This window comes from Hyperoodon ampullatus, assembly GCF_949752795.1.
Source record: "Hyperoodon ampullatus genome assembly, chromosome: 8".
NCBI lineage: Eukaryota > Metazoa > Chordata > Mammalia > Artiodactyla > Ziphiidae > Hyperoodon > Hyperoodon ampullatus.
This window is the reverse complement of record NC_136921.1, coordinates 94,128,970-94,147,765: the sequence shown is the minus strand read 5'-3', so window position 1 is coordinate 94,147,765 and position 18,796 is coordinate 94,128,970. Positions and strand designations below refer to the sequence as shown.

The window sequence follows — 18,796 nt, the reverse complement described above, 5'->3', positions numbered from 1 at the left end:
GATCCCTGACAGTAGCCACAATAATCAGGGCACCAGAGAAGGGTACAAACTCCTTTCTGTACAATACCAGTGAGCTGGGGTGAGGCTGAGGGAGATTGCATGCACCAGCCTCTGTTCTCTGAGAGCCCCTTCTCAGGCTTCTATAAGTGTGCCAAACCAGAAGCCTGCCCCTCAGGCCAAAGCTCCTGCAAGTAAATAGGCCTCTTTCTCAGAAAGACTGGGGAGTGTGTTTCTGTCTGCCTTTTGTGCAGTACTCTGGAAGTAGTTGTCTGCCAAGAACTGTCTCTCTGATTGTTAGAGACCCATAGGACCCAGGAATGCAAGCCCTCCCTTGGCCACCAGAGCCAGGAGATCAAGGGGAGGCCCTTGGGTGACAGTTGCAAAACTAGGTCACCAGACATAAAAACTTGGTCACCAGATGTGTGTAGAAGCTCTCCCCTGGGTGATACTGGTGCTTAGGAGGGAGAGCTCAAAGATGGTACCCACTGGCTGGAACTAGGCGGAGGGGGAATGTGAAGATGGCACTGACTGAAAAAAGGGAAAAAAGAAGTCCAAGAAAAAGAAAAAAAGAAGGAAAAGAGAAAAGGGAAATAAAAAGAAAAAAAAAAGATGACATTTGCTGGCTTTAGCAAGGGAGAAGAAGCAGGAACATGGTGACCATCAGCCTCCATCTCCAGGGAATATCCCAGCAGGCCCATTTAATCCATCACCAAGTCCTGTTGATTTTTTTTTTTTTTTTTTTGTCAAGGTTTTTGAATCTATCCACTTTTTCCCTCTGGGGTCATCATCACCATCCGGGCCCATCAACTGTTTTCTCTTGCTTGGGTAACTATAAATAGTTTCTGAATTTGTCCATATTCATGTGGCCACCTCCCTACTCTACACCACATCTTTCATCTACTCTGAAGGCCAAGTAATCTTTTCACAAGTCAAATATGTTTGTACCAGTCTTCTAGTTTAAAATACTTCTGCACCTTCCCTAGACCAACACCTCAGCTTGGTGTGCAAGGACCTTCATTACCTGGCCCCAGCTTAGCTCTCCAGCCTTATTTTACGTTTCATTCCACCTTGATCTTTCTGCTCTAGATGCACTGGGCTACTTTCAGTTTGTCCTACCTGCCATCTTTCCTCCTGCTTCTGGACCTTTGCACATGCAATCTCCTTTACCTGGAATGTTCTTCCATTTACTCCTATTCATCCTTTAGTTCTTAGTTCAAACATCACCTTCTCTCAGACTGCATGGACCAGGGCAGCCCCATATTAATGATGTTCATAGCACTGTTTCTCTTCTTAGAACACTTGCTACAGTTACACTTGATCCATACCAGAGGAGGAAAAATTGACTTCTTATTAATCAATTTGTAGGTAAATATAATCAGTATAAGAGCTCAGCTTCTAATATACTTATACATTTGAACTCTTAGCAGATGTCTGTTGTCTAACCAAAGTTCTTTGAAAACAGTATGTGCATTTAAAAAGGCCAGAAATAAACAACAAAACATGGTTACCTTTGAATGATAGGAACATGGAGGACTTTCCTCCATCTTTTTCTGCTCCTTGTATTTTCCAAAATTTCTAGAATGATATAAATTACTTTTAAATGAATGAAAAATGCAATAAATGTAAAACTGTGTCCAGATGGTATATATAGAGATTATGACTAGAAATAAAACAGTGTGTAACGTGGTCTCTTTAGTTTTACCCTATATTTTCTCATGTGGCAAAAGCCAGAAAATACCATTCGTGTTTGTAAGCTTTTTAAGATGACCTGAGAGTTCATTGAATTGAGGATGTTACTTCCTTGATTGACAGATCTGACTCGTGTGGAGCCATCTCTTGAATTGCTTGTGTTCCCTTCCATGCCTGGAAGGTACGTTGGCAGTAATCTCAAGGAGCCAGGACAGCTCCTTCCAGCTTCACACACAGATTCAGCTGTTGAGCTTCTGGAGGGGCTCCAGGGCCTGCTCAGGAATGTGTTCAAGCTTGCACCCCTACCCTGGCAATGCCGCGCAAGGAATGGGACTGCAACATCTGCCTTTGCCCAAGTCTTCATGATTTGAAGTTCCCTCTCCTGTGTTCTGCTGCTGTCTCAGGCCAGGCAGAGGGCGAATGGAATCTAGGCTTCCTTATTATAAATACTGTATAGCCAAGTCAGTAAGCATTTCTCTCTCTAGGGCTCGAGGTGTACCATATATACCTTTTGGTGCATCACCAAAAACCAAGTGTTAAAATCCATATTTGCCTTAGGCTAAGACCCAATACCATCATTCAGAATGACTTTTGAGATATGGAAACAGAAAATTGTATCATATTATGAGTTTAGGTATTATTTAATTATTGTCTCCTTGAGGTAGTAATTTTTTAATTTTTTATTATTATTTTTTAAATTTTCTGTTCACTTCTTTTATTTTTTAATCTACTTATTAATATTTTATTTTTGGCTGTGTTGGGTCTTCGTTGCTGTGCATAGGCTTTCTCTAGTTGTGATGAGCGGTGGCTGTTCTTCATCGTGGTGCACAGGCTTCTCATTGCAGTGGCTTCTCTTGCTGCAGAACGCGGGCTGTAGGCACGCAGGCTCAATAGTTGTGGCTCACGAGCTCTAGAGCTCAGGCTCAGTAGTTGTGATGCACGGGCTTAATTGCTCCACAGCATGTGGAATCTTCTCCGACCAGGGCTTGAACCCATGTCTCCTGCATTGGCAGGCGGATTCTTAACCACTGTGCCACCAGGGAAGTCCGAGGCAGTAATTTTAGGGTAACAAAGCTGGCCTTTTGCTTTTGCTTCATCCTCAGAAGATGAGAGAAATTCCCAAGTAGAATTTTTCCCAAAATGGTTCATGCCTTAATGGAATTAAACATATAAAAACTAAATATAGTGCTTAAAGGTTAATTAGTTTAATATCATGAAAGCAACTACACCATATAATTCTACAAAGATTAGAATTAGGATATAATCTAATTTCTATCATTATTTGACTTATTATTTATCTGATTATAAACATTTGTACCTCAAAATAAATATATATTCTCTCTGTAGTTACAGAGCTAGTGCTTGATTTAATTGTCAATCAATTTCTTTAAGTGACTGAAAAAAATTTTAGTAATTGTTCTTTATATAAAATTTAACAGTTTCATAATTAACATTAATTATTGCAACATTTTATTCTTGCAATAAGAAACCTACATTTTTACTTCTGCTGATAGAATCTCAGTGTACTAGGCATAGAAGGATATTTTCAATTCTGGTTTCCTCTGAAATGCAAATATGTATATTTGGAATTGATATTCTGACACTAAGAATAAAATACATTCTTTGTTCTCATTATTGACATTGTCATACTATTTGTATATAATGCTAACTTGGACCACTCAGAAGATCAAGGGTGCCAGAAAAGACACTGATCTACATAGACATACAATTATTGGGTCTTCTGAAGGCCAAGACCAATTTAACTAGCAGTTTTTGGCTGCAGCTGTACTTCAGTTGAATTAATTATAACAACTACTTCATTTTACCAAAGGTTTATGGAGCATCTTCTAAGTGCTAGGCGGCTAGTTGGCTTAGCATCTACAGTAATGAATGAGAATAAAATAACCTTGTTTTATTTACCTTTAGGTAGCTCAAATGCCCCAGCCTATTTACCCTTTACATTAGCTAATTCAAAATAGTTCAAATCTCTACTTGATGTACGAATTCCATTATTTTACCAGCTTGCCTTTCTTGTATGCTGTTTTGAATCCCTGAGATATCCCAAGCCAGTTGTTAATTAACATCTTAACCAGCTGCCTGGTTCTAGACCACTGCATCATTCTTTTGCCAGTCACTGACATCCTTAAGTCCCTTGCTGCTGCTCTCCCATGGATGGCTTTAACCCCAGGTGCCATTCCAGACTCTCACACAATTCCTCCCAATAGGAAGATCAACTGTGATGTTTGCATGATTTCACTGATGGCTTCAGGATTTAAAAAAAGAAGAAGAAAAGAAAAAGGAAATACAGATAGAGAACTTCACAGTTGTTCCTGGATATAGAGGTTCTCTGAGGTCACAGACCAAAGCCCTTCATAGGCATTCTCTATTGTTCAGCCTTCTTTGCCCAGACTCAGGCCTGTCTCTGTTCCAGGGATCAATTTACCTCCCCACGAAGGGAATGCCTGGAACAAGTCTCTCATACCTGCATACAGATCCCCTGTCCCCCAGGCCCAGAGGCAGTCACAGGTTCATGCCTCTTTGTCTACTTCCTGCCCCCATCAATCTTGTGGTAAGACTCACAGTGGAACAATATTTTCTTTTTGTGGTAATCCACCCATCCACAGAGGTGTGGTCTTTCCCTAAAATAATTCATGACAAGAACAGAACTTTTCCCAAAGATGAGTTTATTAAACTGAAATGACCCCAAGTATGGGGCTGAAACAGTATAGTGCAGTTTGAGCTTCAGGGATCCCAGACCGTTCTTCTTTCTAAGGTAATATGTGCTCATATTCTTCCTGTGGCTTCCAGTCTTTACCTCTGAATCAGCTGCCTTTTATTTAAATTATTATAAAAGACAATTGGATAACTGTGCAGTCAGGACCAGTTTTAGAGAAAGTTGTTAAGTATACAATTTCCTGACGTGTTGTATCCTGGTCATTTAAAAATCACTCCTTTAGGGACTTCCCTGGTGGTCCAGTGGGTAAGGCTCTGCGCTCCCAATGCAGGGGGCCTGGGTCCGATCTCTGGACAGGGAACTAGATCCCACATGCATGCTTCAAGCAAGAGTTCGCATGCCGCAACTAAAAGTCTGTATGCTGCACCTAAGGAGTCCGCACGCTGCAACTAATAAGTCTGCGTGCTGCAACTAAAAGATCCCACATGCCACAACTAAAGATCCTTCATGCCACGAGGATCCTGCATGCCGCAACTAAGACCTGGCACAGCCAAAATAAATAAATAAATAAATAGATAGATAGATAAATATTTTTAAAGAAAATCACTCCTTTAGATAGTCACTGACTATCCTATCATGTTTTTTCCCCCAAAGCAGCAACTCAAGGAACAACTTTCTTATTCCTTGACCTATACCAAAATATCTTATTTTCTCATGGATGTTAAATGCGTGGCCATCTAACCTGATAAAATAATACAAAAAAAGACATAGGATACTTGGTCTTGTTGTCTGGACTTCTCTTACCTTCAGATAAGCCTGCATGGCTATCATGGAAGAGTGCTGCCCACTTCTCTGTTTAAAATTGGATACCTCTGTAGGTCCTTCTGCCCTATGCAAGTGAAACATGTAATTTGAGATAGTCTGATAAAAACACTTTAAAATAGAAAGTGAGATTTTTCTCTTCTTCCACTTAAACTCACTGTTACCTTCCCCTTAGCCAGAAAATTGACATTATAAATGTTATCATCACCACGCATATTATTAGCCTAGAAATTATATCATCTGAGATCAACATTGGATGTTGAGACTCTGATATCTTGCTTCTCTACCACCTCTACGTCCTTTTCCCAAGACCTCTGGGACTAAATATATTCTGGTTGCAAGTGGCTGCTAACAGGAGCTGAACTTATTTTTCTCCTAAGAGGGAGGAAGTGTGGTGAAACCAGCGCTAGGACTAATAAATTGGGACTTGAGGGACAGAATGCACACCCCATTCCCAGGCATTGCATTCTCCCTAGAGTGGCCCATGAGCATGGTGTTGGATGTTTGGGGGATCATCTGTGAGAATAACTCTGGGAGAAAGTGAAATAGGGATAAAAGTTATGAAGGGTGCTGGTATTCTGCAGAGGTTACAGCAGAATTCTAGAACAGCCATTCATTTCATTTTAAAGGTTTCTTTCTTACTACTAAAATATATATATATATATATATATATATATATATATATATATTTAAATAAATCTAAAGCACAATTTATTTCTAGGACAAATGGCAATCAGAAAAGCACAGGTAAGCTGGCTTTATCTTTTATAATATAATACAAAGAAGTCATTTTTTAGATTTCAAATTTATTTTTTTTATTTTTTTTTATTATTAGTTTCTGCTTTGTAACAAAGTGAATCAGTCATACATATACATCTGTTCCCCCCTCCCTTCCCTCTTGCGTCTCCCTCCCTCCCACCCTCCCTATCCCACCCCTCCAGGCGGTCACAAAGCACCGAGCTGATCTCCCTGTGCTCTGGGGCTGCTTCCCACTAGCTATCTACCTTACGTTTGGTAGTGTATATATGTCCATGCCTCTCTTTCCCTTTGTCACAGCTTACCCTTCCCCCTCCCCATATCCTCAAGTCCATTCTCAAATTAGTCTGTGACTTTATTCCTGTTTTACCCCTAGGTTCTTCATGACATTTTTTTTTAATTCCATATATATGTGTTAGCATACGGTATTTGTCTTTCTCTTTCTGACTTACTTCACTCTGTATGACAGACTCTAGGTCTATCCACCTCATTACAAATAGCTCAGTTTCGTTTCTTTTTATGGCTGAGTAATATTCCATTGTATATATGTGCCACATCTTCTTTATCCATTCATCCGGTGATGGACACTTAGGTTGTTTCCATCTCCGGGCTATTGTGAATAGAGCTGCAATGAACATTTTGGTACATGTCTCTTTTTGAATTATGGTTTTCTCAGGGTATATGCCTAGTAGTGGGATTGCTGGGTCATATGGTAGTTCTATTTTTAGTTTTTTAAGGAACCTCCATACTGATCTCCATAGTGGCTGTACCAATTCACATTCCCACCAGCAGTGCAAGAGTGTTCCCTTTTCTCCACACCCTCTCCAGCATTTATTGTTTCTAGATTTCTTGATGATGGCCATTCTGACTGGTGTGAGATGATATCTCATTGTAGTTTTGATTTGCATTTCTCTAATGATTAATGATGTTGAGCATTCTTTCATGTGTTTGTTGGCAGTCTGTGTATCTTCTTTGGAGAAATGCCTATTTAAGTCTTCTGCCCATTTTTGGATTGGGTTGTTTGTTTTTTTGCTATTGAGCTGCATGAGCTGTTTATAAATTTTGGAGATTAATCCTTTGTCAGTTGCTTCATTTGCAAATATTTTCTCCCATTCTGAGGGTTTCAAATTTAAAAGGAAGAATTATGATGTATGTCCTGTTTCTGTGAAATACCATGTGTTAATTAGCAACATGGGCAAGTCCACCTACCTCCAAAGAAGCTAAATTTTCAGATGGAAGTGTCATCATTACTCAGTTGAGTCAAGGATTTTGGTTGCTTGAGTTGAAATATAACACTTAGATTTCAGTGATTCAGTGAGATGATGCAAGGTTAAAAATTAGTTACTGGTTTTCCCTATGTTTTACAATGGATTAGTTTCATAAACAAGGCTAATATATTAATGAAGAGTTTATTTTCAGAATCTTTATCTCTTTTTTATTATTTAGTTCAGTAATTCTTATGATAAATTTTAATATTTTAAGAGAGGACACAGTAATATGTTTGAACATAACTTTTATATGGCACTGATATTTTCTAAAGTTTTATGAGAAAAATGGCTTTGTGACACTGTAGTAATTTGGATTTAGGGACTACAGCAAAAATATTGATATGCGTGCAGTTCAAATCACATTTCAATTATAACAGAATTATTTTCTGCAACTCAGCTATAGGAATGGCTTAAACCTGATTTATGTGTAGTCTGAATAGATTTTAATGAAGAAAATGGCCTTTGTGGAGAGGTGAAAGGAATAAATTCATTTGGAAAATTTTGTGGAATTGAGTTGTTTAAATTGGTGGCATCAGGGTAAAGTATTTATGGAACAAATAGGTTTAACATATCAAAATTAGTACTATTTTAACAATTCTCTGAAGGTTATTATTTAGCCTATGGTATAGTGCATAATGACACTTTGCAATAGAGTGTGTGGGTGTAAATGAGTTCTTGGCATACCATATACATTGAATCAATATCTTTATGATCATACTCTGTACTATAACTTATTTTCTGAATTTTAAACATTCAACTGGTGAACCCTCCAAATATGGATTAGTCTTTAGTTTCTCCTTCCCTTCCATAGAGCTCCAAGCCAACTTGGATCAACAGAACTGCTCAAAGCCAGTATCTTTGAGTTTTTCCCCGGGGCAGAATCCATCACAAGCAAGGATCCTTTCTTTATCTGAACTCTTCATCCCTCATAGCACAGTACTGTCCACCTCAGCGAAATCTTTTTCATGCATACCCATTTTCCCTCAGCTTTTGCCCAATTGTTCTCTGAATATTGTTCTCCTTTTTCTTCTGTGAGAGTATCTTTTTCTTTATTCGAGTTGAGAACTGAAAACATTGTAATAATCACACTGATAAGTATAAAAATGCTAGTAACATTGGTATTAACTAAAATAAAAAATTATATATGTTAAAGTGGAACTGAGCAAAATAAAAAGCCAAGGCCATCATTACCCAAGATTCTTCAGGTACTAAAAAGACTCCTTTAAAATCTTTACTTAGGCTATAACTTATCACTATACCCTTATCTAACTAAATGAAAATCAGCACTTAAAAGTAAACAAAATTTTATCTTAGTCTGTTTTACTCTTTTCCATTTCAATTACTAGATTACCATATATTGTGTTTCTATTATTTTGTGTTTCAGATGTTCTGCATTTCAACCTCATCAGAGATTAAATTGATGTTTATGGGCTAACCTGGACAGCTAAAAACAGTTTGTTTCACCTCATCTGTAAGAAAATATGTTCAAATTCCCACTGGCTGACTTATAAAGAGGCTTTTGGAATACAACCCAATGTAAGTTGCAGACATAATGTGTTTTTGTCTTTGTTATTCACCTCCTCCCCAAGTTAGGGCATGTATCTGTTGGCAGGTGTGGAGATGTGTGTGTATTATGTATACCTTGATGTCTACACATACCCTTTTTCATAGTATGGATTGTAGCATCCTTTATTCCTTCCTTCAATAGACATTTGAATGCCTATTATGTAAAATTTGCAGTTCTAGGCCCAGAAATGAGGTTACTGCCCCCACAGAGCTCACACTCTATTGGGGAAACAGACATAAATCAAATAATTGTACAAATACATATGACGTGCACATGGTGAGAGGTGTTCTGAAGAGAGGTCACATAGCACGATGTGAGCATGTAAACAGGGATCTGCCTTATCTCCAGGGTCAGACAGGTTTCCAGGAGAGGGTAATGCTCCAGCTAAGATCTCAGGGGTGAGCAGGAGTTTAAAGGGCAAAAGAATTGAGAGGTGATGGAAGGAGGGGTAAGGGTAGAGTGGAAAATGCTCCAGACAGAGGAAACACATGTTCAAAGATCATATTTGCTCAGTTAAGTGTTTTTGATAATTTTTTCCAAGTGTGATCACTGAGTAGCTAGGAGATTTTAACTTAAACCATACCATGAAATTAATCACAATCATACTAGAAAATAAGAAGGCATATATTTCATAAGCATTTGTACTTTTTTTTTAGGTATGAAGTATTCCTTAAGCCCTGACAACTACCCTGAAGATGGAATTATGAATATGGCAACTTTTCTACGGGGCTTTGAAGATAAGGGAATAAAGAACGACAGACCTGAGGACCAGCTGAGTAAGGAGAAAAAGAAAATTCTGTTCTCCTTCTGTGAGGTGTGCAACATCCAGCTAAACTCTGCAGCCCAGGCCCAAGTCCATTACAATGGCAAATCTCACCGCAAACGAGTCAAGCAGCTGAGTGATGGACAGCCTCCGCCCCCAGCCCAGGGCTCCGGGCCACCGCTGGCCAGCCCCAGCACTTACACCAGCACAGGTAGGTGGGAGGGCCTGGGGGCCCATTTCCTGCTGGGAGATATGCTTCTGTTCTAGAAAATGAAGGATTTAGAGCAAGGCTTATCTTTCCCCTTAAAACTACCACCACAATGTGTATTCTTTTCCCTACAGGTAAAATCCAAGAGCTGTCTGTTACTTCTCAGGATACATTTTTTTATTGTTATTAATATATATTATACTAGACACAAATATATATAAACATAAAATTTGTATATCAGCCCATTGACATAGTTCTGTGTCTCTGTAGTTTGTGAACAGTCCTTAATATATTTTGAAATGTGTTTAAAATGGATCAGTGATATCAATTTTTTTCTCCTCTCTGCAGAATTAGGCTTTCTTTGGCTTTCTTGCTCTGCTTTCCGTTGAGTAGCATACTATTAGGTGGTATATAAAAAGCTCCAGTTTTATTTATAACATCCATGATGCAGGAAAGGAGCATTAATCTTGTGCGCTAGACGTGTTATATTCAGCATGCTGGTAGTGTTCTAACAATAGGAACAGCCATTGCCAAAACCAACAAGGCTTACCTCTGAGCTCCAGCACCACCGCAAGCACTTTCCCTGCCTCATGCCTCTCACCCTTTCCTGTGGGCTGGATAGAGGCAGAAGCTTGGAGATTCATTCTTGCATCTGCCCTGAATTCTAAAACAGTCTTGCAAACCCCGTATCTTATCCTTGGGCAATGCTGCCTCCTTCATATTGCTGGCCTTTGGTCTGTTAGTTGTGACACAACTAAAGAAAAATGTGAAATGTACTGTTTTCCATGGTGAAGATTTCTGCAAAAAGTAGGCCTCCTCTGCAGGTTTACTTGGGAGGCCAGGATAAGCCTCCTCCTAAATGTGAGGAAAAGCTCCAAATTCCTCTCTAGCAAGTGTTTGCTTTGGTAATGAACCTTCAACTTGAAGTGAGATGACGCGGTGCAGCCCTTTGTTGGAATTTCACTTGGTGCTGTTGCATAGGTTTTGATTTCGTTAAGTTATGCCATGATCCATATTAAGCTCCGGTAAAAATGGCTTGTATGTGTTTGCTTTAAATTAATAATTTTTCTATTTCAAGCTAAACCTAATTACTTTTTACCCAGTATATAATTTAATTTTATTAAATTATTTTCCTCAGTCAGTACTTACCATGCTGTGAAAGAACTTAAAGGAACGTATAGGATATAAGATACACGCTTATTACAATAGTGAAAGATAACTTTTCTGTTTTGTATTTACTTGTTATGATGATAATTGTTATCATCATATATTCATTTGTTATTCACAAGTGCATTAATGTGTGTGTATTTACATATTAAAAATATAGCTGGTGTTAAGAGTAAAAACTGATGACAATCTTATATCTAAATCAGAGAGCAAATAGCCCTGAGTAAAGGTTTGAATTACATTTGTTAGAATCCAAATATCTATGTTTAAATTGAGGTTAACCTGTGGTTTCTAAAAGAGGTAATGTTAGTAGCTAACATTAACTGAACATTTTCTATAGGACATATTTTGGTCCTAAGAGCTTTATAGGAATTTTCTCGTTTAATCTTCTCATGAACCCTGAGGTAGTTACTAAGATTATTCCTAATTTACAGAATAGGAACAGAGGCACAGAGATAAAATTTGTCCAGGTTCATACAGCATGGAAATGGCAGATCAGAGTTCCAACCATATTTAATTAATAGTGAAGCCATAATTCTTCGTCACTACTTTGCTGCTGTTTTCTACCATGCAATAAACTCAGGTTAAATTCAAACCAATATGCTGTAGTATAGCTGTGGTCACAAATGGTTTTTATCATGGCAAACTACCTTTCTCTGATGGGTTTTGAAAACAGACATGTAAAACTCCAATTCATGAATTTCTCCATTTTTCTCCCATACTAATGAAATTAGCTAGCTGATATAAAATACATTTAGCTAAGACATACACAGAATATTATGGATATAGTCTATAAATAAAACATAGCTCATCAACTAGTATAACACAATATATTAATATATAGGAAAATGGGTAAGAAAATGAGAGCTTTTCAAGTCTTTTATTAGGCACAGAGGACAGTTTTCATATGCTGATAATATAGTCAGTGATTCATTCTCAGAAGATTTGGGTTTAACATATGATGAAGGCAAGTCACTTAACCTCTGAAACTGGTTAGCATAATCCTCCCATCTGAAAGAAAAAGTAGGTATAATAATGTTCCCTCTTTGAAATAGAAATTAGACATAGATGTATGTACAAAGATGATTATGACATGATTTATAATTCCAAAATATTAGCTGTATCCTGAACGTCCAATAGGAGAAAAATTAAATATGTTATAATACATTTATAAGATGCATGATAGAAACCATAGTCATTAAAAATTGTATTTCTGAAGAATACCTAATGGAAGGTAAAACTGCCTGTGGGATCATGCTAAGCGAAACAGCAGGAACTAGAGTGGAATATACCTTAGTCCTGTTATGTGTTCATGTGCACATTATCTACTGTTTAGAGTCTCAACTCGATGAGTCAGCCTGACATGGTTTTATTTGTTTCCAGTCACTTTCCTCAGTTTTGATCAATCGAATATCTATTTCCTACTGGGTAGCAGCTCCCTTAAACACCTTCTCAGACCATAACTTTTCACATTTGTATATTCAGAGGGACTCTTTGATTTAGAAGACTGTTCTACTTATAAAAACATCCATTTCATAGCCAAATTCAGATTTGGCTAGATGGACTCCCATTTAGAGTGGAAGGTGGGGCACAGTCGGCTCTCCCGCCACCCCTCCCTCTGCCTGCCCTTCTGCCCAGGTGGTGGGAAACCATGGAGGAATGGAGGGGTGGAGGTGTCCTTACCTTACAGCCTTGACAAAGTTGTAATGCTATTCTTGGTAGGTAATTACTATTCTGGTTGTCTCCGCGGGTCACAGATGCTCTTAACAGACCTTATGGATGAAGAGCTCCCCTCAAATGGTCCCTTAGACATTGGGAGTCCCTGAGATTTAGCTGCATCTTCCTCTTCTCTCATCTGTGTACCAACTCTTGGGGCTTGAGATCATGTGCAGAATCCATCTGACAACTAACATTCCTCTTGAAAACCTAGAGCTGCTAGGGCCCAGGCAGGTAGAGGTGCAGTAGGTGGAGGTAGGGGGCTTCTCTCCACATTTCTCTTGCCTGCTCAGGTAGCACAGAGGGGGCTGGCAAGTCCACTGACAAAGCAGGTACTTAATCAGGGAACAAAATGCCTATCTCCCTTTTTTGCCCATCACTTGGCTTTAGGGACTTATCACGCCTCCCCCAAAAAAAGATATATTAGAGTCCTAATCCCCAGTACTTCAGAATGTGACCTTATTTGGAGATAGAGTCTTACAGAGGAAATTAAATTAAAATGAGGCCATTAGGGTTGACTGTAATCCAATATGACTGGTGTCCTTATAAAAAGGGGAAATCTAGACATAGAGACAGATGCACACATAGGGAAGATGATGTGAAAACACAGGGAGAAGATAATTGTCTTCAAGCTGAGGAGAGAGCCCTGAAACTGATCATTCCCTTAGAACCCTCAGAAAGAACCCACCATACAGTACCTTGATTTTGAACTTCTAGCCTCCAGAACTGTGAGATGATAAATTTTTATTGTTAAGCCACCCAGTTTGTAGTACTTTGTTACAATAGCCCTAGCAGATTAATACAGGGAGAAAAATAGTAGCACATCTCCTCCCCAAAGGAGAAAAGATATGGTAGTAGACATAACCTTTCAAGAACTTCATTTCAGAGGGAACTTCCCCTCCTCTCTGTCAGTCTTATTATGGTTTTGGGGTTGGCAGGGTAGGAGTGGGGTCCACAGGGTGGTGGTTGAGACTTGAGCCATTTTTCTGAATAAGAGGTGATTGACCCCCAAACATTGGTAGTTCTTTCACTAAATTTAGAATTTACTGTGTTCCTTCTGGAAGAACAGGAAGATTCTTAGAGTTTACCTAAAACTATTTTAAAACACTCTGGGCTACAGAAGGAAGAATCAGAGGGGAAGCAAAGAGAGCTTAAATAGCTTAAATAGGGATCCTTCACACGCAGATGAAGTTTTGTAAGATACAAAGGAATTTATCATTAGCAGTTTACTTTTAAAGATTGGCTAAAGGAAGCTTTTCAAATAGGAAATGATAAAAGAATGAATCATAGAACAAACTATCAGTAAGGGTTCTCCAGAGAAACAGAAGCAATAGGATATATATATATATATATATATATAGATATATAGATATATATAGATATGTATATATACACACACACACATACATACATATATATGTGTGTGTGTGGTGTATACATACATACATAATAAGAATATTTATTAAAGGAATTGCTTCATATGATCATGGAGACTGACAAGTCCTAAGATCTGCAGTCAGAAAGCTAGAGACCCAGGGGAGCTGATGGTGTAGTTTCAGTCCAAAGACTGGCAGGCTTGAGACCCAAGAAAAGCTGATGTTTCAGTTTAAGTTGGAAGGCAGGAAAAAATTGATAGCCCATGTCGAAGGCAGTTAGGCAGGAGAAATTCCCTCTTATTCAGGGGAAGGCCAGTCTTTTGTCCTATTCAGGCCTGCAACTGACTGGATGAGACCCATCCATATTAGAGAGAGGAATTTGTTTTACTGAGTTTATAGATTCAAATGTGAAATTCAACATAAATCGCAGCAATATCATTTTGAATCCGTCTCCTAGAGTATTGGAAATAAAAATAAACAAATGGGACCTAATTAAACTTAAATGCTTTTGCACAGCAAAGGAAACAGTAAACAAAATGAAGAGACAACCTACAGAATGGGTTGCAAACAATGGGCTTAATTTCCAAAATATATAAACAGCTCATACAGCTCAAAATCAAAAAAACAAACAACCCAATCAAAAAATGGGCAGAAGACCTAAATAGACATTTCTCCAAAGAAGACATACAGACGGCCAACAGACACAAGAAAAGATGCTTAACATCTCTAATTATTAGAGGAATGCAAATCAAAACTACAATGAAGGTATCATCTCACACCGGTCAGAATGGCCATCATCAAAAAGTCTATAAATAATAAATGCTGGAGAGGTTGTGGAGAAAAAGGAACCCTCCTACACTGTTGGTGGGGATGTAAATTGGTGCAGCCACTATGGAAAACAGTATGGAGGTTCCTTAAAAAAACTAAAAATAGGGCTACCATATGATCCTGCAATCCTCCTCATGGGCATATATCCAGAGAAAACCATAATTTGAAAAGATACATACAACCCAATATTCACTGCAGCATTGTTTACAATAGCCAAGACATGGAAGCAACCTAAAAGTTTTAGGTATACAGCACAGCGATATATATATATATATATATACATCTATATATTCCGTTATATACATAACTGAATCACCATGCTATATACCTGACACTTACATGATACTGTAAATCAACTATACTTCAATAAAAAATTTTTAAAAATTGTGTTCAGTACAGCCTTAATTTGAATGTAATTGATTCTTTAAAAATATTATATGGCCCCAATTTTCTTGTGTTTAAGTTCTCCAACATTTTGAAATACCTTTTCCTTTATTTTTTAGACAAAACAAAGTTTGGAGAACCACTTCCACATTTATTCGTAATTCTAGGTCTTTCTGTAAGTTCCCAAAGAGAATCCATTGGACAGATCTTACTTTAATTCCATGTTCTTTTTGAATTTGGGGAATTTTTTTTTTCTCAACTGCTCCCTATGTTCTCTTTTCTCTGCCTAATATTAATGCAAATGTGGTCTTCTTTAATGACCCCCAAAAGCTTATCAACTCAGTAGATTTGTGGGTAGTGTATTTTACTGAAGGTTTGAAATCATGATGGAACTGTGTAGATACAGCATTATTAAATCATTTTCATAAGGGTATGTAACAGATCAATAAGAATTTATATAGTTATATATGCATACATATATGTGTGTGTATGTTCATCCTAAGGACACTCCTGTAATGAAAATTTCTCATTTGTTAACTTTTCCCAGCACATCTCCTCAGCCCTCCTTATTACCATGACTGTGATTTTCCTGTCATCCTGGTAAACACTGACTGTGCAGTGCTGCAAGGAAGTACATTCTGTCATGCAAGATTGTTCATATAATTCTTGTTCAAAATGTTTCAGTGTTCCTCATTGCTTTCAGAATAAAATCTACACACACACAAATGTGAAATTTACCCAAAAACAAACTCAGAGAAACACCCAGAATAGTGTTTGACCAAATATCTGGGCATCCTGTGACCCAGTCAAGTTGACACGTAAAACTAATCCCCACACAATCCTTTTCCTTATAAGTTTTATAAAACATATTTGATGATTGAAATGGAATTTAACCATATGATACTCAAGATAATAATAATTAAAAGTGGAAGTTAAAGGGACCTAAATGGAAGTAAGTTTTCTGTACTTCATTTGAAGTAGCTAAATGATGATACCAGTAGATTGCCATAAGTATGTATATTGTAATACCCATATCCACCACTCTGAAAACTATAGAAAGCAATACAATCAAAGAGAATATAAATAAATCAAGATGGAGTCCTAAAAAATGTTCAAGTAACCCATGTGATGACAAGAAAAGAGAAACAGAGAAATGAGAACCAGAGGAAACAAATAGAAAATTGGCTCTTTGAAAAAGATCAATGAAGTTTACAAGCCTCTAGTAAGACTGGCAAAGATGAAAAAGAAAGAAGACACAGATGGAATAGCTGATATTACTACAGAATTTGCAGCAATTAAAAATATAATAAGTTGGGCTTCCCTGGTGGCGCAGTGGTTGAGAGTCCGCCTGCCGATGCAAGGGACACGGGTTCGTGCCCCGGTCCGGGAAGATCCCACATGCCGCAGAGCGGCTGGGCCCGTGAGCCATGGCCGCTGAGCCTGTGCGTCCGGAGCCTGTGCTCCGCAGCGGGAGAGGCCACAACAGTGAGAGGCCCGCATACCTCAAAAAAAAAAAAAATGCATGTTGGGATAAACTATAAATGATTTATTCTTATTGGAATGAGTATGAGTGGGGGCAAAGGAGGAACATTTGGCAAAGTATAAAGAAAGGAGCTGGAAGAGGGAGAAGAGTCATCCTTGTCCCATGGGACCAGAGGCATAGGAAAAACACAGCTGCTCAAACACACATGTAAAAAAAAAATCAGCGACAGCTGTGATTCAGAGCTCTCCTGAGTTCTCTTTATATCCCACTCTGGTTTTCATCAACCAGAAGCCTCCCCAACAAGTCCAGACATCCTAGCTTAGGTACTATTTCCCCAGGATACCTCCCAATTGCACAGAGATTACTTTCCATAACCCACACACAGCTTCCCAATTCCGGACAAAATGGACCACATTTATTTTCTCTCTAGAGTGGCTAGTGACCCTCATCCTGCCCTCTGCTGTCAAAGACTGAGACCTATTCTTTATCCTGAGTGCCCATCGCTATAATATTTCTCCACCATCCCTATTCCAATCACCATTCTCATTCTCTGAGATGGATCTGAACTTAAGAAATTTAGAGAAATTGGATGCATTAATGACTGATAATTTAACCCAGTGGTTCTCAAAATTTAACATGCATCAGAATCACCTGGAGCGTGTGTTAAAATGCAAAGTGCTGGGCTCCATTTTCATAGTTTCTGATTCAGTAGGCCAGGGGGTGAAGCCTGAGAAGTTGCATTTCTAACAAGTTCCCAGATGATGTGGAAGCTACTGGTCCAAAAATCACACTTTGACAACACTAACCGAACGGAGGAGGATTTATACCCAAAAAAAAGGAGCTTCTTTCTTTATTTATTTTAGCATCAAGGTTTTTTTTTTAAAATTAATTTATTTATTTATTTATTTTTGGCTGCATTGGGTCTTTGTTGCTGTGTGTGGGTTTTCTCTGGTTGCAGCGAGCGGGGGCTACTCTTCATTGCGGTGTGTGGGCTTCTCATCGCGGTGGCTTCTCTTGTTGTGGAGCACGGGCTCTAGACGCAGGGGCCTCAGTAGTTGCAGCACACAGGCTCAGTAGTCGTGGCTCGCGGGCTCTGGAGCGCAGGCTCAGCAGTTGTGGTACATGGGCTTACTTGCTCCGCGGCATGTGGGATCTTCCCGGACCAGGGCTCGAACCCATGTCCCCTGCATCAGCAGGTGGATTCTTAACCACTGCACCACCAGGGAAGTCCCAGGAGCTTCTTACTTTAAATAAATTTGTAACTGGGAAATGGTCAGGGAAGGGAAAGGTGACCTCATGCTCCTTATCTTCCTCTGGGGCATCCACTGACCCATGGAAAAAGAGGGATGATGTCATAGAAATAGAATGATATAGCCACCCAGCCCCATCAACCAATCCCCAGCCCTCACTGAGAGCTTTGTAAGCAACTCTGCACCTCCTACAGTATCATAAAAACAGTGAAGGTAGACTGAAAGGCTGTGGTCATGTGAGTGAATGTGGCCTTACCTTGTTCCAGGTATGGCACTGTGGAGGTTATCTCATTTGAAGCCTCTCAACAGATTTGTGAGGAAGGTTTTATTATTATAACGGACAATGTGAATTAGGAATAAAGAGGTTAGGTAGTAGCCGAAAGAGGCAAGGCTAGGATTTGGAACATGGCAGCCTAGTTCTGCAGCCTGATTGCTCGCCGTGATGCTATTGCCTCCCATCTATGGACATCAGCTGGGAGGGACAGAATTTGCCTGGTGTGTGCATATAGGTTACTTCTGCACAGAGAATGTACCTGATGTGCAAGTTGAATCAGAAAACAGGGGCCTTCAGTTCTCTCTGGCTGTAGCATGTTTATGTGGTAAGTCTGGCTTTTACTGTTCAGAGGACTTCCCCACATCTCATTCAGTGATACATGATTCTCCCCCTTCCAATCAGAAGCAGGTAAATCACCAGATAAAGTAATAAACGTTAACTTTACATTTTATTCTCCTTGTGTCCTTAGGAAAGGTATGTATCTGTCATGGAGAATCAAACTGCCCCAAGGATTATGGGGGTGAAGGATTGATTTTATTCTGGGGCTTTAAGGATCCATATTTTCTCAGAA

At 38.9% G+C, this 18,796-nt stretch overlaps 1 protein-coding gene across 3 annotated transcripts in view; it reads left to right on the top strand.

Moving 5' to 3' along the window:
- ZNF385B (zinc finger protein 385B) overlaps positions 1–18,796 on the top strand; it is a gene marked incomplete at both ends in the record, with an annotated part of 398,204 nt that overhangs the window by 72,219 nt on the left and 307,189 nt on the right. Inside the window, one exon of one of the 3 annotated variants that reach the window (XM_079709843.1) lies at positions 9,433–9,754. In XM_079709843.1, coding sequence (XP_079565969.1) covers positions 9,435–9,754 — 320 coding nt within the window. Of the gene's footprint in view, positions 1–9,432; positions 9,755–18,796 lie in introns of those variants that run through there. The other 2 variants (XM_079709841.1, XM_079709842.1) reach the window with 2 other exon arrangements.